This window comes from Bufo bufo, chromosome 9, assembly GCF_905171765.1.
Source record: "Bufo bufo chromosome 9, aBufBuf1.1, whole genome shotgun sequence".
Lineage (NCBI taxonomy): Eukaryota > Metazoa > Chordata > Amphibia > Anura > Bufonidae > Bufo > Bufo bufo.
The window spans coordinates 35,442,300-35,468,078 of record NC_053397.1 but is presented as its reverse complement, the minus strand read 5'-3'; the positions used below and the strand labels follow the sequence as shown (position 1 = coordinate 35,468,078).

Here is a 25,779-nt window from a genome sequence, read left to right as displayed (position 1 = left end):
TGAAGTAGACATATGGGAAATGTAAAGTAATAACGATTTTTGGAGGTATTACTATGTATTATAGAAGTAGAGAAATTGAAACTTGGAAATTTGCAATTTTTTATAAATTTTTGGTAAATTTTGGTATTTTTTTATAAATAAAAATGAATTTTTTTGACTTCATTTTACCAGTGTCATGAAGTACAATATGTGACGAAAAAACAATCTCAGAATGGCCTGGATAAGTCAAAGCGTTTTTAAGTTATTAGCACTTAAAGTGACACTGGTCAGATTTGCAAAAAATGGCCAAGTCCTTAAGGTGAAATATGGCTGTGTCCTTAAGGAGTTAAGGCCCGCAAACGGCAGGTCGGCAATCCACGGCCACTGAATGGGTCCGCAATTCCGGAGATGCGGAACAGAGTCACGGAATGGAACACCAGAAGCACTACGGAATGCTTCCGTGGTGTTTCTTTCCGTTGTTCCGCACCGCAAATAAATATGTGCGGTGGGGACAGACCACGGACCCATTCAAGTTAAACTGCGGTCCCCAATGCAACTGCGGTCCCCAATGCACGGAACGGCCGCACAACAGCCGTGTGCATGAGGCCTAAGGCTTATATATTTTTTTATTCCTGCCCAGCATCACTCCATTTCCTTGACTGTGAGAAGCTATGCTTTAAGGAGAAAAAAAAAGAATCGACCAAGACCCAGTTATTCTCGTGATGGGGTCTCAGCCATGAACATTGCCCTTCTACCTACCTGTAGGAATTTAAGCCGGGACAGGAAATCAATGACGTAACTTCCTAGAGGTTTCAAACTAGGATAAGATCGCTTTGCCCATGTTTCAGGAACTTTCCCTACGATCAAACTTCCAGACAAGGCCTCCAGCTCTGAGTCCATAACAACAAGTCCCTTGATGGCTTTCTGAAGGCTTTGTAGAGTTGTCCTTATAGAACGGATTAAGCTGAAAACACATAAAGGAAGATATAATACTATAAATGAGTGCATGCAAAGCACATGATTATTCTAAGGATAGTGTATTGGGTAAATGGTGCTGTACCTCTCTCCTATTTAAATGAATGGGAAAGAATTGCAGTACCAATCATGGCCACTATCGAATTTATGGCGCTGTGCCTGCTCTGGGGTGATGTGGCCCTGCCAATCAGTGGATCGCTGGAGATGTCAGGAGTCAGACCTACAACGATCTGAAATTGATGGCTTATACTAAGGATAAAGTCCTGGAAAACCCCTTTGAACTTACAAACAGTACAATATCCCAGCATTTTTGTAATAATTCTACATTAAAAAGACCTCAGACATTGATGGCATATCGCTAGGATGTGCCACCAATGTCATATGGGTGCGAGTCCCACCTCTGAGACCCGCTCCTATCTCCAGAACGGGACCTCCAAAGTGAATGGAGAACAGCTGTATATGTGTGGCTGCCCTCCATTCATTACTATGGGCGTTTCGAGTGGAGCGATGGCTTTTTGTTTCGGGCACCTACCCTACATGGCGGTATGCTTCCTCTGAAACCGATTTTGGAGCTGACACACCCCCTTTAAGTATAGAAACTATTTCAAAATAAAATGGTAACAAAAATTTTCCTATTAAATCTTTTCATTCCGTTCTCTTGCTGGAAACACTGTCAGTTTCTTGAACTTTCTGGATTAAAGTAATGTATCATTTATGTAATGGTAGCTAAAGCTTCCTTCATCGTGTCCACTACTGCAGTCTATGGCCGTCTCCTCATACAGCTGATCGGCGGGGGATCTGATATTGATGACCTATCCTGAGGATAGGTCATCAATAGTAAAAGCCCAGAAAACCCCTTTAACTGGACATACTGTGTAATTACTGTGTTATGTTACGGGTATCTGAGCGCCACCTGGTGGTTATTATTAGGTATCCTTGTTGCTAGAGATGAGCAAATTGAATCTAACAAATCAAATTCCTTCAAAATCAACCTCCTGGCCTTGTTGCTCAATAGACTCCCGCCTCCCCCTCCATTGACAGGGCTAGACATCATCTCGCCTGTCCCTATCAATCTCGCACCTGCTCCACTGCCCCGAGCATAGGTGCAGGCACAGAACTTCTGCTGCTGCTCACTGTGCATGCGGCGCTGACGTTTGGCTACACCCGTATGTGAAAGCGGTTGCTTCGGATGGAGGAACAACGCCTCCACTTCTGGGTGTACCCAGACGTCAATGTCGCTGTGTAGTTGGTATCTGCACTGCCCAGGTCGCAGCAGCAGCAGAACCTCTGCGCTGAACAGCGCACGTGCAAGATTTACAGGGCCAGGCAATATGGCTGGTGAATTAAGGGGGAGTCTCTTGAGCAGCAGGGCCAGGAGGCTGATTTTGAACTAATTCGATTCTTCACAATATTATTTGATAATCCTAATTATTACTAAAGATGGATGTTTTTGAATTTGGCTAATATGCCTTGTCACGAGTCAAGGTTCTTTAATGGCATTGACTTACAGGGTAGCTACCTATAGGTGGCACTAGAGACCGTTTCTTCCTTCTGGAGGAGAGCTAATGTGCATACCCTTTCCCTGGGAGGACTGCATAGAAGACACCTCACTACTTACACCTCCACAAGGAGAACCAGTACCTTCCAATCACCATTACTATTTACTATACTCTTCTTTTTGGAGCTTTACATAAAGAAACAAGGAGGTAAGATACTTATAACAAATGCATAAAGACAATTAAACAAAACAGTGTAAAGGCTCATGCACACGACCGTATGGCTTTTTCAGTGTTTTGCAATCCGTTTTTTACGGATCCGTTGTTCCGTTTTTTGTTTCCGTTGTGTTTCTGTTTCCTTTCGGTTTTTCCGTTCCATTTTTCCGTATGCCATATACAGTATGCAGTAATTACATAGAGAAAATTGGGCTTAGCATAACATTTTTAATAGATGGTTCAGCAAAAACGGAACGGATACGGATGCATTTCCGTATGTGCTCCGTTTTTTTGCGGACCCATTGACTTGAATAGAGCCAAGCACCGTGATTTGCGGACAAGAATAGGACATGTTCTATCTTTTCACTGTACGTAAATACGGAAATACTAAAAACGGAATGCACGCGGAGACACTTCAGTATTTTTTGCTGAACCATTGAAATGAATGGTTCAGTATATGTTCCGCATACTGAACTAAAAAAACGTCCAGTATACTGAACGCAAAATACTGTCGTGTGCATGAGCCCTAAAACAGATACAACTGGTGACAAGCTCATAAGCTTACAATCTAGAAGGGAAACCACCTCTCTCTTACTTGTTAAACCTCTCCATCTCTTGCACTAGCACTGTGTTCATACTCTCTTCATATCGCACTGGGAACTTCTGCAGGGCCGCCTCAATGTCAAAATCCTTAGGTAGCTGCAGAGATAAGGATAATAGTGTGATTTCCTCCATTTGTATACTACTACTTACCTGGATGTGAAAAATCTTGCCAGATTTAACATAAAAATAGATAGGTTTCATAGAAATGTATGGTATATTAAAGGGGTTGTCCAAGTTATTTTTATTGATGAACTATCCTCAGTTTAGGTCATCAATATCAGATCAGCAGGGGTCGGACACCCGGCTTCTTGTAATTACACCTGCTCACCGCTGCTGTTTCTCCCATTCTCTTGAAGTGTTAGTCCTGGCGCTGGCGGCTACAGAGATCAACGGATCTCTAGGGGTGCCAGGTATCAGACCCTGCTGATCTGATATTGATAACCTATCCTGAGGATAGGTCAATAAAAATAACTTAAAAACCCCTTTAAATGAGTTTTTTGGGATCAGATATTGATGACCTATCCTCTGGATAGGCCATCCATATAAGATCATGAGAGTCCAACACCTGGCACCCTCTGGCACCGGAATTAACATTTTGAATGGTGCCGAAAGCACAGCACTAGTGTTGAGCGAACTTGTGTTTTCAAGTTCGGCGTACAAGGTTCGGGTTATTTAAGAATTCCGTTATGGATTCCGCTACCACGGACCATAACCTTAACAGAATTCTTAGATAACCCGAACCTTGTACGCCGAACTTGAAACACAAGTTTGCTCATCCCTACACAGCACCATTCAATGTGTGGTGGCCATGCTCAACTCCTATTCTCTTGAAGTGTTAGTCCTGGCGCTGGCAGCTACAGGGAACTGATCTCCGGCGGTTCTGGGTGTCGGACCCCCACCGATCTGATATTGATGACCTATGCGAAAGGATAGATCATCAATATCTGGAGTCTGGAAAAAGTACATTGTGAAGAGCTCACCTTGCTGAGTATATCATTAGCTATTTCATACAGCGTGTGATCACTGGCCCCGGATGAGCCTCCTTGGCGACCTCCCCCCTGAGTCAGGAGCAGGGATTCAAAGATGGTTTTCGTTTGCTGCAGATCCTTTGATATGTCAACATTTTCATGTAATCCAAAAACCTCCGGATGCTGACTAAAAGGGAGTCTCTGCCAGATGGAAGAAATAAGAAATTCATACATATAAGAGTGTTATAGATAGAGAACTGGTAATATTGTTTGTGCATTCCTCTGTTAGGCCTCATGCACGTGACCATAGTTTGTGTCTGCATCCGATTAGCATTCTTTTGCAGAAAGGGTGCGGAGCCATTTATTTCAATAGGGCCGCAAAAGATGCAGACAGCACACCGCGTGGTGTCCATATCCGTATGTCCGTTCCGCGATCCCGCAAAAAAACTAATAAAATAGAACATGTGCTATTCTTCTCCTTTTTATGTACAAGGATAGGACATTTCTACAGACATTAAAAAATAAATGGTGGCATGCATTCGGCCGGGATCCTTGTTTTGCTGATCCACGATTAGCAAACCGCAAAACACTTACGGCCATGTGGATGAGGCCTTAATGTGATTCAAGCAGGTTATTTAAAGGTCCCATAGGGAAAAGTAATAAGAATTTTCTGTTCTATGCTGTAACTCTGCTGGCTCCAGAGAGGAAATCTCCCAGCAGTCCTTGCTGCCTGAATAGCTGCATTCTCGGACTTGTAACCTTTACCACAGGCAATGTACAGTAATATGTTGTAATAAAACTACAGATTTAGCAAGGGTTAAATGGACAGATGTGTCCTACGCTATTCCAGCAGCATAAAGCTCTAATAGTAAGCTTGTTGGAACCGTGCGCTGCGTCAATAGCTTAGTGAGCGGTGACATGCCATGTAAATAGCACAGCTCGCCACCTGTCAACTTAATGCTTGCTACATGTGTATCTTTACTACTGTTGGGGTGTGTCTGTCATCAAGATTGTTGACTGTTACCAGTGGCAACCAGCAGATTTTAGAATGCAGCTTTGGGCTGTACATCAAGATCAGTATAAAATCTGTAACATACAGTAATGTGGTTACAAAATCACTCAACCATCTATGTCGATTATATCTACCGTATCTAGTACCTGTAAACTTGTGTTCAGACAACTTTTTAATAAGTGTTGCTTCTGACTGATGGCCTCTGAGCGCCGTATGGCCATAAGCTCTGTGACTGTTGGTGTGTAATAAGTGCTAGGCTGTGCATCTGCCATCTGACACCTTAACAGTTGATTGCCATCACAATCTTCCAACCTACCAGAAGGAGCGCAAAAACTACAAACTGACCAAAATAAGGCTGTGTCCACATCTACATTTACAAATATGCATTTACTAGGCCAGATCTGGTGAACTCTAGCAGGCTGTTCCTCTGCCACCCTAAATCTCCAGATTCTGGATAAATCAACATAAATACCTTTTTTTTTTTTTTTATAAAAAGAGTTTCGTATTACCAAGATGTCAAATTTCTTATATACCATATTTTTCGGACTATAAGACACACCAGACTATAAGACACACCTAGGATTTGGAGGAGGAAAATAAAAAAATATATATCATTAAATCAGAGTAGACGCCCAAGCCTCATCAGACCCCAAAATCAGACCCTGATTTTTCATAAAACCTCTGATCAGACCCAACAATTTGACCCCCAAGCTCCATCAGACCCTCATCATACCCCCAAAGCTCCATCAGCCTCAGAACAGAGCCTCACACCTCCAAGCTCCATCAGCCTCAGATCAGACCCTCAGACCGCCAAGCTCCATCAGCATCAGTTCAGAGCTCCCCTAGCCTCCATCACCCTCAGATCAAACCCCCATCAACCTCTGATGACACCCCCAATAGACTCAGATCAGACCCTTAGACCCCCAAGCTCCAACAGCGTCAGTTCAGAGCCCCCTAGCCTCCATCGGCCTCAAATCAGACCTTCATAAGCCTCAGATGAGACCTCAGATCAGACCCCATGAGCCTCGGATGAGAACTTCATCAGACCTCAGCGTCATGCCATAGAGCGCGCTGACATGCACTACGTCTTGGCTCTGTATGCTTGGCTCTGTATGCCTTGGCTGTGTCATGGACGTTCCTGCGACAGGTGGCAGGAGATTGGTGAGACTGGCAACACGTGGTTTGATCTGACATGTTTTCTGTTTGGATCAAATGACGTCTGTGTTGTTTCTGGTGCTTGCCACATTTTCTTTCCCCAGGTGTGGCTATTATGGTCATTTAACCTTCTTTATTTATTGCTGTTTCTCCCACTATGCTGTGCGGTTTATAGCTTCAGTTTGAGTTGTGGATAGCTGGTGTGTGGATCTCGGCTCAGTTCCTGGTGCTGTCATAGCCACTTGAAGTTTAGTGTTTTCTTTCCCTTTTGTATTTTGTTTGGGTTATTTTGTGTGTTGCATTTCCTTGTCATTTGTATTAGGCCTGAGGGAGACTCCTGTTCGTCCTTCCTTTTGGAGGAAAAGGTTGTCTCAGTTCTGACATTAGTACCAGGGTCCTATAGGGCGAGTTAGGACACTAGGTATTCCGGTGTATGAACTCACCTACCTCTGGGGTCTGTTCATACTGGTAGTCAGTCAGGACTTTGATTAGGGTTTTACTAGGAGGTGTCACCCCTTTCCCTCCTATGTTCGGTGTGGTGTTTCCCTCCCACACCCGAACGTGACAGGGAGGCTGAGTAGAGCCAGCACAGCGCTTCCCTCATCTCTCCCCGTGCCTTCCACATGCTGGCAACCGCTTCCATAATGGAAGAGCTCATTAGCATTCAGACTATAAGACGCACTGCTGAGTAATACTAATATAACCATCAACAAAGAGTTGAGCTTGAGATTCACCTTGATGAATTCAATGTAATCCTCATAAGTGCCTTTAGGTGGGGCTAGGTAGTTCCCACTTGGAGAGAAGGAATAACGGGGATTTTCAATGATGTCATTATTATAAAAATCTGCCAGAGTGGTCAGTAGGAGGCGCCGGTCCCAGTCATCTGTCACGCGACCTCCATAGTTACACTCTCCGGTTAGGTATGAGATGGCCTCAAATGGTACATGTTCATAGTCACTCACAAAGAGCTGAAATAGCAAGGGAAAAAAAACCCACATTATTTGAAAGCAAAAAAAGTTCTAACAACCCATCTTTAGGGACCTGGGATAGACATGCTATGGGTGCAGCATACGCAGCTGCATAGGGACCCTTTAGGCAAGGCAGGCTCTATACCAGAATGAATAAATGGGTACCAATGTTCTCTAGGCTCAAAATTACTGATGGATTCTTTTCTATCAGATAAAGGATTATCTAGACCAGCCATGCTCAACCTGCGGCTCTCCAGCTGTTGCAAAACTACAACTCCGAACATGACTGGACAGTCTACAGCTATTACAGCATACTGGGAGTTGTAGTTTTGCAACAGCTGCTGGTCTACAGGCTCATACAAAGGAGCAAGAAGCACTATAACGGGCCCCTCACTCTTGATGGATTAGCAGGATGGGGCCCACATAAAAGTTTTTAACTGGGGCCTTCTACTGTATATGTCCGCCCCTGTTTGGGACTACAAGGGTACTATCAGCTGTAAACTGCCAAGAGAGCCACTGTACTGTCCAATATGTTCTGAACATGGGGGCGCTTAGAGGACGGTATTATGGGAAACAGAGGGTGCTTGGAAATATGGCAATATATTCTACATTTATACATGTTACAATGGAAAGGGTCATAGAAAATGTAATACAATTACCTGCAGTTGCCGAATACTAATTCTCAAATCAGACTCATTAAATCCATAAGGAATGTTCCATCCCAGAGGACCAAACTTCTTTCTTTCCTGAACCAAAGCATGGAAGAAACACACCCCAAAAAGTAGCTTTTCCCATACCTGGAACATAAAAGACAGCCCAGAGTTAGACTTCCATGTTCTTCTTATAATCTCATATATTAGATGTATGGAAAAGAAACCTCTTACTTGCTCTTTCCCTGCGCATTCATTGAAGAATTGTGGGTCAGAGATCGGGTCCGTGAGATACGACTGCAGCAGATTGAGTCTCAGTCCCGTTGGTGGCTCATTTGTCATCTTCACACCATTCTGGAGAATGCTCACCGGAAACTGGGGACACAAGTGTTGTCAAGACTGAGCAGCTAAATACTGGTAACTGAATAGAGCTTGGTCATATACGCACACAAGTCTTCCAACAACTTGCTAATTAAATGGGTTGTCTGAGTCCAGCAAATGGCATTCATCACGTAGAGAAAGTCAATACCAGGCACTTACTAATGTATTGTGATTGTCCATATTGCCTCCTTTGCTGACTTCACTTATTTTTCCATCACATTATACACTGCTCGTTTTCATGGCTACGACCACCCTGCGATCCATCAGTGGTGGGCGTGCTTGCACACCATTTAGGCGTATTTGAGAATGATAAATGACCCCCACAAGGATATAGACCTACTGTATATTACATGTATAACTGATTGTAATCAGGATTTAATTACCTTGGGTGAAGGATAACTAGTTAACCACAGCCTGAAATCTGGATGACAGTTGTCACTGGTGAACTCCTCACAAATCTTCTCCAGCGTTGGCATCCAGGACACAGCCAGGTGACAGTTCTGCAGACAAACCCACGTCCCGTTTGCTGCTCCCTCTTTTATCATTTTTGCAGCTACCGGCCCCTGTCCCTGTCCTAGGGAGATGGCTTGGAACTTGTCACCCCCTCCCATATTTTTGTCATTGGAAAATTTTAGCAAACCTGAAACAGAAAGTTTATAACGATATCATATTTTACGAGGAATAGATATATCACATGTACATAAAGAGAAGATGCACGGGGTGTTTCTTTTTCCCCAGAAACTGTGGCGTTATTGTCCTAGGGTTATGACTGGTAATAAAAATCAGAGACAGAGAAAGTGTGCACTGAGTATACTATCAGCAACCTCCAGTACTCAAGCTGCTGTTACACTATAACTCCCAGCATGCACACTTGCTCAGCCGTACCTGGAACTCCCATAGACCTGGAGAATGGCAGAGGTTGCTGATCCCTTCCCTAAGGACTGTTGCTCTGTGCTCACTGTACCTCACGCTCTGCATTACATACTGGTTACAGAAAAGAATTCAGTTGCTTCAAAATGGCAGATACACCTAGGTCTCATGCACACAACCGTAAATTTGGTCTACATGCGATCCGATTTTTTTGTGGATCGGATGCGGACCCATAAATTTCAATGGGGCCGCAAAAGATGCGGACAGCATCTTGTCGGTTTTGCGGACAAGAATAGGCATTTGTAATATATGGCGGGGCATGCAGAAGGGAAAATGCGGAATGCACGTGGCCAATATCCGTGTTTTGCGTTGCCTCTCCGAATGGTGTGATAGTAGGTATGTCAGTCCACGCTCCAATCACTTCTATGAGGTTGATATAGACAGTGCCCATAGAAGTGAATGGCGTTGAGGACTGACATGCACACGATTACTTTACTCAGACTCAGAGATCCCTAGTTTTCGTGATCATTGGGATTCACAGGAGTGGACTACCAATAATCTGATATTTATCACCTACCCTGTAGAGAATCGATAAATAATTTTCATGGAATAACCCTTTAAGTTAAGGGTACTTTTCTTTTCCGGCATAGAATTCCGTCCTAGGGGCTCTATACCGGAAAAGAACTGATCAGTTTTATCCCCATGCATTCTGAATGGAGAGCAATCTGTTCAGGATGCATCAGGATGTCTTCAGTTCAGTCTTTTTGACTAATCAGGCAAAATATAAAACCGTAGCATGCTACGGTTTTATCTCCAGTCAAAAAAACTGAAGACTTGCCGGAATGTCGGGATGTATTAGTGCTGGATCCAGCATTCAAAATACCGGAATGCCGGATTCGTCCTTCCGGGCTGCGTATACGCAGACTGAAAAAAAGGTGAAAAAGATAAATGCCGGATCCGTTTTGCCGGATGACACCGCAAAGAAGGATCCGGCATTTCAATGCATTTTTCTGACTGATCGGGCATTTTTCAGACTGATCAGGATCCTGATCAGTCTTACAAATGCCATCAGTTGGCATAACGTTTTGCTGGATCCGGCAGGCAGTTCCGGTGACGGAACTGCTTGCCGGATCACTCTGCCGCAAGTGTAAAAGTGGCCTTAGTCTGTGTCCTCCCACTGTAAATAGTAAAGATACAAATGTGTACGTCCTGACAATCGCTTGATCTTACTTACTTGCCATAGGATCGGCTCCAGGAGATAAGACGAAGATGAGTGGGATCGTAGAATTAGAATCTAAATAGCTTTTTGACAAATCAAATGGAGGCGGCTCAACAAATTTCTTTCCAAGTTTGTCAGTCACATAGTTGGTCACAGCCGGGCTCATCTAATAGTCACAAATGGAGATGTACATTAGAGTCAGTCTTTACATATAGCAGATGGGGAGATTTGATATGTACACGCTGCCTACACCAATACTGCCTCAAAACATCCTGTTCCTAAATCGGTCTGTATCTCTGCAAGTCTTGTGAACAATAAGCAAATCCTACTGGGACCCCCAACAAGCAGCTGTAATAATAAGTGCTTTATGTTCCTGCAGCGCTACCACAGGAGAAATTAAGCATTACACAGTGACTATTCAAATCAATAAGTTGTCTATGTAACACAGGACGCGACAGGTCCTCCAGAGAGAGAGAGACGCTCTTTGTACCCGCTCTCCGCCCCGGGCAAGAGATGAGTATCCTGGATGGAAATCCCCTGATTATATGCGGAATATTATATGGAAATATGTTTTCTAAACTGGAGACCCCATTTACGGTTAAAGGGTTAGCCCTTATTTACGGGATAGGTGATAAATGTAGGACGACTGGGGGTCCGACCTCTGGAACCCACGGCAGTCTCAAGTCTCTATTCTGAATGGAGCGGGATTGTGCATGTCGGTCTAACTTCTATGAGGCTGATGGAGTCATGTCTTCGCCAATGATGGAGTCATGTCTTCGCCAACCCCATAAAAGAGAATGAAGCGGTGGAGCGTCATGCGCAGTACTGTGAGGAGACTCAGGAACGCTGGAGGTCCTATCACCTATCTTTATCATGCTCCATAGGTCTCAATATTTTACAAGCAAAGCTAGTAGACTAGACATTGCACGTTCCTTACCTTGTCTGGTCTCAGGCACCTCAGGATAATCATCTTCTGAAGCTCGTTCAGCTTCTCATTAAATGGGTTAGGTAAGGGAACATTGTGCGGTTCTCTGCTGTCATACAACGTGTGCCACACATTGGGATTTTCAATGCAATGTTCTCTGTTCATACAAGACAAAAACACATCAACACTCCATTCCAACACACAAAATGGTACAATATAGAAAAATTAAAAGGTACCCGAGGGAAACTAAATAATATTTAGACCATCTATAGCAGGCATGGCCAACCTGTGGCTCTCCAGCTGTTGTAAAACTACAATTCCCACCATGCCCTGCTGTAGGCAGTCTGGGCATGCTGGGAGTTGTAGTTTTGCAACATCTGGAGAGCCTCAGGTTGGCCATCCCTGATCTATAGAATAAGATTTATAAAATATGTGTTTGTATATGTATATAAATAATACATAAAATGTTACAATATATTTATTACACCCGTGTCTTAAAGAGGACCTTTCATCAGGCTAGTTCTAGTCTAATTATTATCCTACCTTATAGGGCGGCCCCCACTGATGCCATGGCACTTTTTTTTTCTACAGAACCCACGTTCATGCGCTGTTGGCCCCATATATTTTGGCTTCTTATATTATAATAAGGCGACTCGGTTATACTAGGCGGAGACTTGTATTCTCGGTTATACTAGGCGGAGACTCGTATTCTCGGTTATACTAGGCGGAGACTCGTATTCTCGGTTATACTAGGCGGAGACTCGTATTCTCGGTTATACTAGGCGGAGACTCGTATTCTCGGTTATACTAGGCGGAGACTCGTATTCTCGGTTATACTAGGCGGAGACTTGTATTCTCGGTTATACTAGGCGGAGACTTGTATTCTCGGTTATACTAGGCGGAGACTTGTATTCTCGGTTATACTAGGCGGAGACTTGTATTCTCGGTTATACTAGGCGGAGACTTGTATTCTCGGTTATACTAGGCGGAGACTTGTATTCTCGGTTATACTAGGCGGAGACTTGTATTCTCGGTTATACTAGGCGGAGACTTGTATTCTCGGTTATACTAGGCGGAGACTTGTATTCTCGGTTATACTAGGCGGAGACTTGTATTCTCGGTTATACTAGGCGGAGACTTGTTTTTCTCGGTTATACTAGGCGGAGACTTGTATTCTCGGTTATACTAGGCGGAGACTTGTATTCTCGGTTATACTAGGCGGAGACTTGTATTCTCGGTTACACTAGGCGGAGACTTGTATTCTCGGTTATACTAGGCGGAGACTTGTATTCTCGGTTACACTAGGCGGAGACTTGTATTCTCGGTTACACTAGGCGGAGACTTGTATTCTCGGTTACACTAGGCGGAGACTTGTATTCTCGGTTACACTAGGCGGAGACTTGTATTCTCGGTTACACTAGGCGGAGACTTGTATTCTCGGTTACACTAGGCGGAGACTTGTATTCTCGGTTACACTAGGCGGAGACTTGTATTCTCGGTTACACTAGGCGGAGACTTGTATTCTCGGTTACACTAGGCGGAGACTTGTATTCTCGGTTATACTAGGCGGAGACTTGTATTCTCGGTTATACTAGGCGGAGACTTGTATTCTCTGTTATACTAGGCGAAGACTTGTATTCTCGGTTACACTAGGCGGAGACTTGTATTCTCGGTTACACTAGGCGGAGACTTGTATTCTCGGTTACACTAGGCGGAGACTTGTATTCTCGGTTACACTAGGCGGAGACTTGTATTCTCGGTTACACTAGGCGGAGACTTGTATTCTCGGTTACACTAGGCGGAGACTTGTATTCTCGGTTACACTAGGCGGAGACTTGTATTCTCGGTTACACTAGGCGGAGACTTGTATTCTCGGTTACACTAGGCGGAGACTTGTATTCTCGGTTATACTAGGCGGAGACTTGTATTCTCTGTTATACTAGGCGGAGACTTGTATTCTCGGTTATACTAGGCGGAGACTTGTATTCTCTGTTATACTAGGCGAAGACTTGTATTCTCGGTTATACTAGGCGGAGACTTGTATTCTCTGTTATACTAGGCGGAGACTTGTATTCTCGGTTATACTAGGCGGAGACTTGTATTCTCGGTTATACTAGGCGGAGACTTGTATTCTCGGTTATACTAGGCGGAGACTTGTATTCTCGGTTATACTAGGCGGAGACTTGTATTCTCGGTTATACTAGGCGGAGACTCGTATTCTCGGTTATACTCCCTGGGAGTGGTTATCTTCTCACTGGCTGTGAGCGCATCCAATCAGAGCGCCCCGCTCTTAGCCAGGGAGATTAAGCTCAAGTTCTCGCGATTTTCGTGAGAACTTGAGCTTAATGTAAACATCCTCCCTGGCTAAGAGCGGTGCGCTCTGATTGGATGCGCTCACAGCCAGGGAGAAGATAACCACTCCCAGGGAAAAAACAAGTCTCTGCCTAGTATAACCGAGTCACCTCATTATAATATGAGGCGCCAAAATATACGGGGCCAACAGCGGACGAATGGGGGGTTCTGTAGAAATAAAAAGTGCCATGGCATCAGCGTGGGCCGCCCTATAAGGTAGGATAATAATTAGACTAGAGCTAGCCTGATGAAAGGTCCTCTTTAATATTAATGTTATATATTTATATATATTTTTTTGTTTTTTGTTTTATAACTTGATATACCTTTCATTTATATGTATTGTGTAATTCATGGAAACAACTTATGTGTAAAGCGATTCTTGCAATTCTTGACAAGAAATATGGGGCACATTTATTTAGACCAGTGTTTTAGACTCTGGTCTTAATAAAGCCCTATAGCTGGCGGGGGTTCCACCGAAGTTATGAAGAGGTGCGGGACAGTTCTAAATAGAAGACAGCTTCCTTGCATAGAAAATGGTAAATGAGATGGGCCTGTCGGCCCTCCCCCCCACACACATTTTTAGACCTGGCATGAGTAGGAAGAAGTAACTAGCTGTTTTGCCGCAATCTGCGCCTCAAAAATAATAATAAGGAAAATCAATACATATGGGTTCTTGAAATGGCTTCTGTCAAGTTGTTAATTACATCCAAAATGGCTGCAATTAGAGGTGAGGTTATATCACTGCATAACTAAATAACTCTTAAATATAGTGATTTAGGAATGTGACAATCCCTTTAAAGGGGTTGTCCTTCTTAATAGCCATTGACTCCAATGGGGGCAGCGCTGCGGTGATGAGCTCTGTCCACTACAATGTTGATGGTGCGGTGACTTTCTGCGACTTAGCTACACAGAACAGCTAATCTGCTGGGGTCTGAGACGCCACCCCCTGCCGATCAGCTAGGGATGATGCCCTATCCTGAGGATAGACCATCTCTTAAAAAAAGGCTGGACAACCCCTTTAAGAACTATAATTGCAACCATATTTGTTGTTGCTAAATAGAATTTTTAATAACTTTAACAATCTCAGGGATTTACTGTTGATTATTTTAGGAGGAAATATTCTTTAGGGTAAGTGCACACGTTCAGGATTTATGTGCGGATGATCCGCACTGAAATCTGCAGGTGTTCGCAGGGAAATCCATGCGGTCAATCCGCATCAATTGGTGCGGATTTGCTTGCAGATTTGATGCGGATTTTCCGTATGCGTTTTTTATAGTCCCCATTAAAGTGAATGGAGAAAATCCGGTCAGGAAAAATAAAATAAATTGATATGCTGCGAATTTTAAAATCTGCACCGTAGGTCAAAATCCGCATGGAAAAAATCTGTATCGTGTGCAAGAGAATTTTAAATTCTCATAGAATACAATGTACATGACCTACGGTGCGGATTTTCCGCACGCAAATCCCCACACAATCCTGATCGTGTGCATTTAGCCTTAATGGAAGTACTAAACTATGTAAAATGCATCTGTAATATACAAAGGACAAATTAACTCAACGAGATACTACTTTATAACTGGTACGCTCTATACAGCCGTTACCTCAATCCCTTAAAAGCAGGTAAATCACTTGCACGGCAAATCTCATCCCAACTTTTATCCGGAAGCCAGCCCGGTGCCGGGTTTGCAATATTATTTTGTAGGCCCACACCACCGGTAAGTAAGAACATAAATTCTTGGTATTCAATCTCCTTCCTTGCCCTAAAATTAGAGGGGATAAAGAGTAATATTTTTTTATTATAAGATTATGTTCACATGATGGATTTTGGAAATCCAAGCCACAAAATTCAGCATGGAGTCCAAATGTTTTTTTCCAGCGCATTTTTGAAACAAAGGGGGTTTAATTCAATACAAAACTGCATTTCCAGCCCATGTACGGAGCGTTTTTTTAATGCTTCTTATTCATTTCAATGGGAGATGCAGTGCGGATTCCGCCCCAATAAAGGGCGCGCTGATTCTTTTTTCCACAAGGTAAAATAAAAAAGAAAGTTCTGTTTACCACTGAAATGAATGAGGTTGTCTTGAGCCGTTTTTTGGAGCTGATTTTGAGGCAGAAATGAGCCAAAATCAGTGTCAAAAAGTGTGTGTAAACTGGCAGGTGAGAAAAGATGGCAAACAGTTATGTGCCTGTAGTTTATGACGCCCGTTAGTGCCCAGATGAAGACTTACATGAGGAGGTTGCAGCAGAGCAAGAAGGAGAACAAAAGCTTGTCCTTCTCAAACAGCGAGCGGCACACATTGCAGTATAAGTTATAGGTGAAGTGGTCATTCAGGTAACGTAGGCGTTTTTCTAAGATTTTCGATTTGTTGCTGAAAAAAGAATATAGGAAAATCATCATCTATATTATATAAACATAAATATATACAATATAATAAATATATGTATATAAAAATAGATGATAAATATAATAAGCAAATAAATCTATGTAACAATTATATATACAGAAATAAATTTATATGTAAAAAAGTTATATGTAAAGACACGCAAATACATATGTAATAACGTGTGACGTTAGAGCAGCTCTCACCTGTCTTGAATTGAGTTGATATAGAGATTGACAAACCAGTTGAGCGCATACTGGTACATTGGGTCAATGTTGGCAAGGTCTGCAATACTGAAGAACAGCACGGATGAATGTTTAGCGATGGGCCTGTAACCTTCTCTGGACTCTGCTATTTTTAGTTCAGTTTTCTCTGCAATCTAGAGAAATGGAAAGTAAAAAAAAACTACTTAAAAAGTTGTAGTGGATCACAATACAGCAATACAACTATGCCAAGGGCAAAATGAAAGCGTATAGTGGCGAGAAAGAAGGCGCTCACAGGGTAAGTATGTAACATATCTCAATCCCTAACGGGGTGTATGCGTGTTTATCTGCATTATGGAGGTGAGTGCATTGGAAATGTATGATTTGTAGGTGGAGAAGAGGTCATTGCAGGTGTGAGGTGTTTTCTTACACCCAGAATCTGCACTGCCGCGCAGCGTGTACAGAGGCCCTTACCACCGGCCACCTTGCAATAGAAACAGCGCAAATTTACCAGCACCTATCACCATAGTGCAATACCAGCACCTATCATATCCATCCATCCAAAAGACCCGGAACCCCAAAACGCGTTGTCTGTTTTGAAAATTACCCACCAATGAAGCTTCTTTTATCCATTTGCTGTTCGATTCCTGCACCTGCCTGAACTAACCACTGGGTACCCACCTCCCCTACTCATCCTCTTGTTCTCAAAATTAAAGTAACAGTCCAGGTAAAACTGATACATTGGGGCAAAATGACTAATATGATTTCACCTAGACCCCGTCATAAAACTGACCAAAATTTGGCACCCCAAAAAAGAACAAATTTTTGCTCACCTGCTGTTTTTTGGTAATCTCATTGCTCATGATCTTGGCTGAATCTAAGATCTGAATGGCACTCTCATCTTCCAAGATGTTCCCTTCCGAAGATTGTAAAGTCTCCAAAATTTTGTCTTCAATCTCCTTCAGCTGTTTTTTATTGGCTGCTGATTGTAAAATTAAGGCATTTCTCTCTTCTTCTAACTCAGGCCTAAGCGGAAGGAAAGCGTAACGTTAAAGTCCGTCACAGAAAAAATAAAACTGTTATCACAAAGCTAAAGTAAAATGACACATACTGTAAAGCTGTGATAGTACATAGGTAAAGTCTAGAGCAGCGATGGTCAACTTGCAGCCCGGGGGCCGCATGCAGCACCTGTCGGACACATCTGGACACAGAAGTGGTTGTATGTGTGTGGCTGCACACATGTAATGTCCGTGCCATAGAGGAGTGCCTCAGCTCAGGAACAGGGAAGCAGTAAAGGTGCACTGGGTAGCCATCTCTGGGTCCCCCACATATTAGGAGAAGGGGGTCTCTTGACCCCTGTGTGGCATTCCAATAAGCAGAATATGAGCAAGGCTGGATTCACATCTCCGTTTCATTTTCTGTTCTTCTAATGAACCGTCAAAAGAACATGAAAAAAAATGGATCCTGTGCATCCGTAATGCATATTTTGCATCCGTTTTGCCCATTTCTGCCTGAGATTCGTTTTTTAGATAAAAATGCAGAACCTCTTTTCTCGTCTAAAAAAAAATCAGATCTCAGATGGAAATGGCTAAACCTGATGCAAAATGTGCGGATGCACAGGATCCATTTTTTTGGGATCAGAAGAACGGAAAATGAAACGGTGATGTGAATCCAGCCTAAGAGATGTGACAACCTATATGTGGTCCTCTCTGTTACAGCTTATGGGAATTGTGGAATCTACATGAATGAATGGTCTCCTCCTCTCTGAAATGCTGACTAGAGAAGAAGAGGACCCACTTTCTCCCTATAGCTGAGACCCCAGGAAATGGAACCCATCAGACATTTATGGCATATACTGTTGGTATGTCAAAAATATCTGAGATGGTAATACCCCGCTAAGTTTTATTGTGGCCCGCGGGAATGGTTCAGTATGGCAATGTGGTCTTCGGACCAGAAGGTTGCGCGCCCTTGCTTTAGAGCAGGCATCCTCAAACTACGGCCCTCCAGATGTTGCAAAACTACAACTCCCAGCATGCCCGAACAGCCTACAGGTATCAGCCTACAGCAGGGCATTGTGGGAGTTGTAGTTTAAAACAGCTGGAGGGCTGCAGTTTGAGGATGCCTGCTTTAGAGCCTAGTTTTTCAGGGGTACTCCCAATGTGCTTATCCACTACTTTTAATAGGCAAAGCACAGTGTATGATGATAGCCTTGGGGGTTACCCTGGTGAAACTGAGTAGCGGGTACTTGGCATAGGAATGCTGAGAAACACTTTTAGACTAGAGCAGTATGACCGCTGAGTTGACAATATGGCTGCAATGCTATTTGTGGCTTCAGCTGGTTCTCTCAGAACTTTAGAGGGAAAATCTTGAGGACCCCTCAAGGACACGGACATACAAACGACACATATTTAGGCTACTTTCACACTCGCGTTTTGGGAGGATCCGTCATGAATCTGCAAAAACGGATCCTTTACAATAATACAACTGCATGCAATGGGAGACAGATCAGTTTTCTATTGTGCCAGATTGTGACTTACATTGTGTGCCAGGACGGATCCGTTTGGCTCAGTTTCGTCAAGCGGACAGCAAAACGCTGCAGGCAGCCTCCAGAACGGAATGGAGACGGAACGGAGGCAAACTGATACATTCTGAGCGGATCCTTTTCCATTCAGAATGCATTGGGGCCAAACTGATCCGTTTTGGACCGCGTGTGAGAGCCCATGACGGATCTCACAAACGGAAAGCCAAAACGCCAGTGTGAAAGTAGCCTTATAGGGAAGAAGCATGAACCACCAACCTCTCTTTTGCTACAACAATGCCGAGTAACTGATCTTCTAGACCCTCGGGAGTGATCATGAAGTTTAGCAGTGACACTTTCGTTGCCAACTCCGGCAGGTAATGTGGATTTCTGAGTTTTGTGGTGATATAAAATCTGAAGTCACTGGAATATTCAATGACTGTTTCTCCAAGTCTGATGCAGTCCATGCCTCCTGTGAACACAAACGCATAAAATGCAATGGGTTTAAATGTGGCATGTGAACATGGTTACATATGAAATATATTTGCTATAAGGGATAGAAAACAAGATGCTTAAAATGTACACAGTTTTTCCATAAAATGTTCTACTTCAATGTAATCTCAAAAAAAAAATCATGCTCCAGTGCTAATTTTTTCCCACACTGCATATATACAAAACGCAATATATCTAATATCCTATCATCTAAGGCCCTGTTCACATCACGCTACAGCTATTCATCTGAAGTAAACATTGAGGGAATTCCCAACGTATAGCCATACAGGGGCACACAGCGCTCATATTAGTGACTATATTATAACATACCTTAGGGAATATGTTTTCTTGTGGAGGCCCACTGTACAGGGAAGTCTGCTGCCCTTTAAAATGCCTTATAAAATGGTATGCCGATGCACACCACCTTGACGGAGGCTAAAGAGGCCCTCTTTTCTCTTCCATGGTGTGAATAGGGGCCAATAGCTATATTCAGCGTATGTGCCAGGAGTTTTAATGGCGCATACACTGAACATGTTCACATAGCACGATGCAAACACAGCCTCACCTACAAGTTGTGTCACACATACTGTTAAATAACGACATCGACGACACACGGAACAGAAATGTCTCTGTTCTACGTTAGTGATCACAAATAGAGATGAGCGAACTTCTGTTTTAAGCTCGGCGTCTAAAGTTCGGCTTCCGGTTAGCGGAGGATCCCGATATGGATTCCGAATTCCGTTGTGGTCCGTGGAATCAATAATGGTCATTATTGATTCCGCTACCACGGACCACAACGGAATTCGGAATCCATATCGGGATCCTCCGCTAACCGGAAGCCGAACTTTAGACGCCGAACTTAAAACAGAAGTTCGCTCATCTCTGATCACAAATCCAAATGAAACATCTCATGATGAGGTGGTTTACCTTCATCTGTTCCACGGAGGCAGGAAGAAAAAGACAAAAGTTACAATAAAAAAGTAACTAAGGACTTGGAAAGTGGGTGAATGTATAAAGCAGACAACAAACAATTTTCCCAAAAGACAAAACCCCTGTCCATATTCCCACTTGGGGTATATGGGCACCATACAGGGGGGTTTCCTGCTTGGGACGCCCCCTCTATGAGCTGGAGCGGACAGCCACTAACAGCAGATTAGAACATCCACATATTACATATGAATGGCTGCCACGTCATTCTACACTTTACCTGCAGTGACTATTTCGTCCCACATACCTTGTTTAAATGTTTGCTTCAATAGTAAAGGTTCCAGCGATGGGTCCAAATCTTCCCCCACGTTTTCCAGTAAAAGTGGCGTCCCGAACTGTATGCAGTTTTCCAGAGTTCGCATATAATCTGAATCTGTTAACTTGATGACGCTCAGTTGGTTGTCTCTCTCTGAATTCTTAATCCACTTGTTAGCTTGGCCCTGAGGGTCTATCATTAAAGGCCTGCGGGAAACCGACAAAAAGGAGCACCGATTGTTACCAAAGTTTTTGCAGAAAAAGAAAATCAATATTTAAAAAGACATTGCTTTGAAAAATATGATTAACTTAAAAGGGGTTGTGTGAGATTAATATTTTTTTAAATGTTCCCCCCACCGCGCAGTAGTACCTGGAGAACTATACTTACCTGCTTCCCGCTGCTTGGGCTCCGGCTCCATGGCTCCTGGACTGTCTTCACGTGAGCCGCTGCAACCAGTGACTGGCCTTAGCGGTGACAAGTCCCCAAGTGGCATGTGTCTGCTGGGTTACGTGCCGCTTAGCGACACATCACTGATGAGGCCAGTCATTGGAAGCAGTGTTGTGCACATGACCCCATCTGTGCAGAAAGTTTACAGGAGGAAGTTGCCAATTGTATTCTTTTAAATTTACCAAAATGGCCTCTCAAGCAGTTCAATCTGGTGAAGGCAGCCCAGGAGCAATACAGACCAAACGCAGCAGCAAGGAGTATGTAAGCATAATTCTCTCCACAGGTTCTGCTGCGTGAAGAGAGGACATTTAAAAAAGATAATAATCCTGCAAAACCCCTTTAAGCAAGAAACATAAAAGTAACTATCTGCGTAGCACATACCAACGTCTTGAGTTGCTCACAATGACACCATTATCTATGGAGAAGCTGTCCGTCGGCAAACCGGCAATATTCCAGGCTCTGATTTTAATTGGATCGCCAAGAGTCTTACTCAATGAAAAGTCCTCCGAGCACGGAATCATTTTACTCTGAAAAAGAGAATATGAAAGGTAAATCTATGTAATCATTATTTTCTGTAAGAAAAAAAACATGCAAAAATGTCACTACATCGGGTTTATAAACTTTTTCTTTGATCATTTATCTTCCTGAGGCCTCTTTCACACGAACGTGTGCGCTCCGTGGCCGTATTGCGGACCGCATTTGCGGATCTGCAATACAAGGGCGCCGTTCCGTGGGCATTCTGTATCATGGATGCGGAATGGTGCGGAACGGAACCCTACGGAAGCACTACGGAGTGCTTCCGTGGGGTTTCGTCCTGTACTTCCGTTCCGCAATATGATAGAACAAGTCCTATCTTTTTGCAGAATGGGCGGATCGCGGACCCATTAAAGTGAATAGGTCCGCGATCCGCTGTGGCTGCCCCATGGCTGGTGTTCGTGCATTGGGGCCCGCAATTTGTGGGCCGCAGCACGGCCACAAGGCGCACGCGTTCGTGTGCAAGAGGCCTAAGACTACAGATTTTTTGTCTGTTCAGCCACGTAGTTTTTATGTCCCTGAGATACCATAAAGGAGCTGAATATGGTAGCACTGCATCAACACACAATTAGTCTTTATAAAAATAATTTAAAGGGAACCTGTCACCTGGATTTTGGGTATAGAGCTGAGGACATGGGTTGCTAGATGGCCGCTAGCACATCCGCAATACCCAGTCCCCATAGCTCTGTGTGCTTTTATTGTGTATAAAAACCGATTTGATACATATGCAAATTAACCTGAGATGAGTCAGAGCTTGAAAATATGACTCTTCTCTGGTCACACAAGTAAGATATGACTCTTTTATGTTAATTTGCATATGTATCAAATCGTTTTTTTTTACACAATAAAAGCACACAGAGCTATGGGGACTGGGTATTGCGGATGTGCTAGCGGCGATCTAGCATCCCATGTCCTCAGCTCTATACCCAAAATCCCAGTGACAGGTTCCCTTTAAATTTAAAGTTTGTAAATTAATTTATACAACCCAAGGGTAAAAATAAATCTATTTTCCCCAGAAAGCGCTCTACCACTGACCTTGGACTCTGTCTCTTACTGCACCTCAGAGCCATTCATGTAAATGCAGTACCAGATACAGACTATAGACAGGGTAGCACTAGTCTAGGGTACACTCCTTTTTACTATTCTCACTGTAACTTATTAAAGATAACTCCTTTAACCAGTCATGGTGGTATTATGCAGTGCAATATTGCTATTTACTGGTATAAACGGACCAAAATCACTGCACAGACTGGACATCTGGCGACCGCACGCCATATCCGGATTCCACTGATTCATTTGCTCAGACTAAAATAAATGTAAATGTTCTAAATTATCCAATATACTCTGACCAATATGACATATAATCTTATGTATCGTAATAACAGCAGAAAAAAAGACAGGAAAACCCTCCGAGTGTTTACCTTGCACAGCTTGCTCCATTCTCTGGTACATTCTTGTCGAAATCCAGCAGTGAAGGCCCCCAGATAGGCGATGACGCCAGCAGATACAAGGACGTCTCCGGTCAAATTATCATACATGTTCTGAAGTGAATCAGCAGCACTGGACCATCTAATGATCGATAAAGGAAAAATACATACTTAGAAAATGAACACAATATCCAAAAAGATGCTGACTGGACGAGTAATACAATACATAAGCTTACTAGGCAAAAGCTAGTCCAGGTAAGGTATGTGCTTAGACATCAGATTGGTGTTGGCAGAACCTGCTGAAAATGTAATATACTGTGTATGTGGCCTTAGGACTGTTTCTATTGTCCCTGACCCTGGTGTGGACCTTGTTCCAGACTACGCACCTGCCTTGTACCTCTGCACCGTCTGCCTTGTACTGTTGTCCTACTCCTGGCTGTTCCTGACTATGTTCCTGGTTTACCCTGGACATATTACTATGATGACCCTGACCAAGCCACTGCCCCGTTAGCACTACTACCCTCAATCAATGACTATTCTGGTGATTGGGACCTGTGGTCCTCCTGCAGAAAAGTCCATATCTCCTTGCAGGTAGATAAGGGTGAAGATCAGGGAGTCTACACTTCAATCTAGCCTGTGCCAAATGGATTGCAGCTTAGGGAATCCACTTTACGTGACCGTAACATGAATATTGTGAAACATTGTCTCCTTTTCACTTGGTAGCTGGCAAACATGGTAAATATAAATGGTTCGAATATTTTTAGGGTCAACCAACATTTCCACCTACATTTATTTTAAATAGGAATTATAGATGACATTTATGCAGACCAGGAGGACTTGATCAGTGGAGCTAATTCATTCGTCCAAACGCTTTTGGTTGTCACATGATTAAAGGTGTTGTCCTCTCCCTTACTACTGATGGCTAACCTCAGGATGGGTCATCAACATCCGATCGGCGTGGGTCTGACACCCCGTACTTATGCCGATCAGCTGTTTCAGCATAGTATCCAGTGCTGGAACTACACAGCTCCATTCATTATGCAGTGGATCCAGCTTTTAATGAGCTTGAAGTGATGCTCCCAAATACACTTTGTCGTATAGTAAGGTAAGTCCTCTCTAGACAGTGAGAGTAAAAAAATTGACAATAACTAGGTCAACCTGTGTTTTTCTCCACCAAGTCCTCCTATCAGCTTCTCTGCTCGTTCCAGTTTCTTAGCGCACAAATCTACTTGGAACTCCAGACGAACTTTCTCTTCAGTTTTTTCTCGAAATGTTTTCTGCAGGGCATCTAGTCGATCTTCCACTTCTTTCAGCTCTGCCCTCTTCTGGTTCAGTACTGCCATCGTTTCGGCCAATGACTGCTGGGCTTCTGCTAGACGAGCTTTCTTGGGTGCAACAACCTAAGAAATTGCAGATGATAAGCGAAAAGAGCAGAACGTCAAGAAGCCTTACAAGGTGCACATCAGATTTGTCTACGTATCAGTCATGACCTCCCTCAATACCTTTGCAACTCTGTCATAGACTTCCATAGCGAGAATCCATCGGCATAATCCTTCTGCCGCAGATGACGCTTTTAGCACTTTGGCCGGATCAAAGTCAGGATTGGTGATATATTCGCTGCGGATCTTCTGCATCACTGAAACCTTCACTCGGGAAAAAAAAACCATAGAAACTATATTTTTTAGAAATTCTCGGGGAGTGGGTATCATTTTTTATGAAAATGATTATGTCTATTTACCGGAATATTATCCTTGTCGTATTCCCGCAGGTCTTTGAGAAAGTTCATGTCTCCCAATAGTTTTTTACTAGGTCCCCAGTAATCAAGTATCTAAAGAAATATAATTAATAGTAAAAGGAAAATAATATAAAATAATATTACTAAAAGCAGTATAAATGTTATGGTAATTACCTTCTGTCCGGTACCCGCCGGGTCATTTATCCTCTCTGGTTTGATTTCTTTCATGACGCAAATGGCGGCCATGACAAGCTTCACGCCCGAAGGTGGATTCTTCATGGTTTTTACAATGGTGACGTCCGATGGCTAACACAATGTGCACAATTAACCGGCTAATATTATAACATGTTATCACAGTAGAAGATAAAGTCACGTCTTTGAAAATCTTACCTTCAGAGTGTCCAAGGCAGACATGGCAGCCTCCAGGGCAGGGATGGCCTCTGCCAGTTCACTTTCACATTCATTTTTCAGAGCTTGTGCCTCAGTAGCTTTTTGGGTGGCCACTTCTTCATCTGCTCGGACCACTTTACTTTTTGCTTCCACCTCTGCGGACTCTTTTTCAATGATCTGTAGGAAAAAAGACAAGTTGTATGGCTAGTTCATATTTTTCTAAACCGATCAGCTATGATGAGAAGTGAGGTCCTATGTGTAACTGAAGCAGATTTATGGCGTCAACAAATAATTTTTTTGTGAATGATGCGAAGTTCTTGATTTTCCAGTCGACTTCCATATTATTTTCATTATCTCTTCTTGCTGTCATTTATTGTTTCCCTAATTGTTTATGGGATAAAAATCTGTTGGTCATGTGAGGGGCACATGGCTCATTACAGTACAGTCATCAGAACTGTGCCTTGCAACAAGCTTTGTACCTGTGTGTCCATGGCTTTGTGTTCTATCCCTGGTTTCCATGCTATCTCCATATCCCAAAAATAGTAATAATAAGAAATATTTCCAGCCAGTACTAAAATGCTATCACTTCATCCACTGCCACATAGGTCTAAGGCTGATAATATGTATGAGACACCACGGC

At 43.3% G+C, this 25,779-nt stretch overlaps 1 protein-coding gene across 1 annotated transcript in view; it reads right to left on the bottom strand.

Moving 5' to 3' along the window:
• Positions 1–25,779, bottom strand: part of DNAH12 (dynein axonemal heavy chain 12) — a 124,427-nt gene that overhangs the window by 8,513 nt on the left and 90,135 nt on the right. The window contains exons 50-71 of the mRNA XM_040407665.1: positions 25,140–25,316; positions 24,924–25,055; positions 24,753–24,842; positions 24,517–24,657; positions 24,173–24,414; positions 23,009–23,156; positions 21,435–21,580; positions 20,598–20,812; positions 19,151–19,343; positions 17,187–17,379; positions 16,357–16,529; positions 15,998–16,138; positions 15,371–15,529; positions 11,430–11,574; positions 10,508–10,658; positions 8,787–9,043; positions 8,257–8,397; positions 8,032–8,169; positions 7,139–7,372; positions 4,250–4,438; positions 3,262–3,365; positions 739–943 (exon numbers count right to left, since the gene is read on the bottom strand). Of these exons, the coding sequence (XP_040263599.1) occupies positions 739–943; positions 3,262–3,365; positions 4,250–4,438; positions 7,139–7,372; positions 8,032–8,169; positions 8,257–8,397; positions 8,787–9,043; positions 10,508–10,658; positions 11,430–11,574; positions 15,371–15,529; positions 15,998–16,138; positions 16,357–16,529; positions 17,187–17,379; positions 19,151–19,343; positions 20,598–20,812; positions 21,435–21,580; positions 23,009–23,156; positions 24,173–24,414; positions 24,517–24,657; positions 24,753–24,842; positions 24,924–25,055; positions 25,140–25,316 (3,714 nt within the window). The remainder of the gene's footprint in view (positions 1–738; positions 944–3,261; positions 3,366–4,249; positions 4,439–7,138; positions 7,373–8,031; positions 8,170–8,256; positions 8,398–8,786; positions 9,044–10,507; positions 10,659–11,429; positions 11,575–15,370; positions 15,530–15,997; positions 16,139–16,356; positions 16,530–17,186; positions 17,380–19,150; positions 19,344–20,597; positions 20,813–21,434; positions 21,581–23,008; positions 23,157–24,172; positions 24,415–24,516; positions 24,658–24,752; positions 24,843–24,923; positions 25,056–25,139; positions 25,317–25,779) is intronic.